A 2,262-nucleotide genomic window follows, 5' to 3' on the forward strand; every position below is an offset into this window, starting at 1 on the left:
GTTTGGGAGGGTTGAGAGTGTTGGGGGTGTTGGGGTGTTGAGGTTCAATGTTGAGAATTTGGTCGCTCGAACAACGCAAGTTTCCCACCACACGCTATCGACCCATCACAGGCACTCAAGTAAGCACGCACGCACACACGTGCACACGCATGGAGCTCACAAAAAACACACAACACCCACGGAATCACCCCCTGGATTACACACCCCCAGTCCCTGCCCCCCACCTGGTTGCGGTGCTGGTCAAGCTTCAGGTTCACCAGGTCCTCCGTGTCCTCGATGTACTCGTTCAGGGTCTATAGGATTGTGGCCACAGCAACGGCAGTGAGTGGGTTGTGTATGAGAGAGGGGGGGGGTATCCTCAATGTACTCGTTCAGGGTCTGGGGGGTTGATGGTCACCGCATGGCAGTGAGGGGGGTTGTGCACGAGTGAGGGGTTGGAAGATGGGGGGGATGCCCAGGGCTCAGGCAGGTGCGGGGCCGGGTTGCTGGGATGTGGCGAGCGCGGGTCTCGGGAGTTGGAAGGGATTTGGGACACATGCGGCCTGGCATCAGCGTCTGCCACCGCCAATGGGTAGGCGTGCACGCATGCGTGCAAACGCGTGCGCGTACACACACACACACACACGCACAACAAGCACAAACACACACACACGAACCTGCAGCCTGTTGTACGTGTTGTCCACAGTCATAAAATACGCCTCCAACAACATCTCAACCTCAGCCACCTCCTCCTCTACTGCGCTGCTGCTCCCGCTGCTGCTGCTGCTGCTGCTGCTAGAAGAAGACGACGAAGACGACCGGTCGCCGAGGCCGCCGCCCCGGCTGCGGCGGCCGAGGGACTGGCGGGCGAGGGACTGGCGCGCGAGCGGCCCGCGGCCGAGCGACGCGCCGCGCGCGAGGGCGCCGCCGGGCGTGCCCGCGGCGGCGCTGCTGCTGCTGCGCCTCGCGGCCTGCTGGAGGGCGTGGGGATGCGTGAGTCGCCCGCGGCTCGCTCTTCTCTTACCCGCCGACAAAACAGCAGCAAGCCTGCAGACGCACGCCCAAGCCGCTGCGAGAGGCGCAGCCGCCCTCAGCACCGCCAGGCTTGTCGCATCATGCCCACCGTCCCGTTGCTTGCCCCGCACCGGCCCTCCGCTCCACCGTGCCACCCCAAACGCCCCCGTGACGCCAGCTTCCCGCCGGCTTCCCCCCAGCTTCCCGCCAGCTTCTCGCCCCAAGCGCTCACCGCGGCCTCCGCGGCCTGCTGCGCGGCGTGCAGCTCTTTGGCTGTGAGGTTCATGTCGTGCATGTCGTTGTCATCATCTAGGTAGCCCTCCAGCACCTCCCTTATCTTGGGGGGGGGGGGGGTTGCGTGGCGGTTGTTAGCGGTTGGTCACAGTTGCTGTCAGTTGGTTGCGGTCGTTTGCGGTCGGCGGCGATTGGTAGGGAGGGGGGGTCCGTTGTTGGTTTCTTTTGGGGGAAGGATCGTGTGGGGGAAGGATCGTGTGAGGCACACACACACACTCACACTCACACACACACACACACACAAACGCACGCAAACGCATAGACACACCAACACACACACACACACACACACACGCATGCGTGCGCGTGCCCCGCACCGTCTCCACCCGCGTCGACAGCCGCACAAGGCGCCCCTTGATGCGCCGCACGCGCTCCAGGTTGTGCGCCGTGACGCGGCCCGTGAGCGCGTCGAGCGCCGGGTACGCGGCAGCTTCCAGGTCTGACGCCAGGCGGTTCAGGTAAGACGTGATCTGGCAGGGTTAACAGGTGACGCATGGCGGGGGGTCCTGGGATCACTGATATGATGAAAGCCAAGCTCAACGTCTTGCAGTATCCAAATCATTGAGTTTCAAGGATGAGATGCCAGAGGACGAGGCTCGATCTGAGGCTCAAGAGCAGGGGAGGGTCTGCTTCGCGGGGCTGGCAGAATGGGTGCATGCGCGGGGCGGGCCATCGAGTTCGGACGCCAGCTGGCGGGAGTGCGCGAGGGAGGGCGGACGCACAACGGCAGCCAGCAGCGGCTGCATCCCTGGCGCCCCCCCCCCCCCAAAAGGCAAAGCGTCACAACCCCAGCAGCCGAAAATATGTGGCGCGCCCTCCCATGCCCAAACAGCCACCCACCGAGTCCAGGCAGACTTCCAGAGACTTCAGCTCAAACGGCATCTGCAGCCCGGCCAGATTCTCCAGCTTCGCCAGGCTGACCGCGCTCTTCCCGCCCCCCAGCCCCTCCCCGACGCCGTTCGCGCCGCCGAGGCC

General features: G+C 64.5%; 1 protein-coding gene across 1 annotated transcript; it reads right to left on the minus strand.

Moving 5' to 3' along the window:
• Positions 1 to 105: 105 nt before the first annotated feature.
• MNEG_16470 (hypothetical protein) lies at positions 106 to 2,169 on the minus strand (the record flags this gene model as incomplete). The annotated part of the gene is made up of 6 exons (XM_014035060.1): positions 106 to 114; positions 225 to 293; positions 657 to 953; positions 1,226 to 1,330; positions 1,605 to 1,757; positions 2,128 to 2,169. The coding sequence occupies 6 exons, from the start codon at positions 2,167 to 2,169 to the stop codon at positions 106 to 108; spliced, it is 675 nt and encodes a 224-aa protein (XP_013890514.1).
• Positions 2,170 to 2,262: the final 93 nt, after the last annotated feature.

The sequence above is a fragment of the Monoraphidium neglectum genome, assembly GCF_000611645.1.
Source record: "Monoraphidium neglectum strain SAG 48.87 unplaced genomic scaffold scaffold06404, whole genome shotgun sequence".
NCBI classification, from domain to species: domain Eukaryota; kingdom Viridiplantae; phylum Chlorophyta; class Chlorophyceae; order Sphaeropleales; family Selenastraceae; genus Monoraphidium; species Monoraphidium neglectum.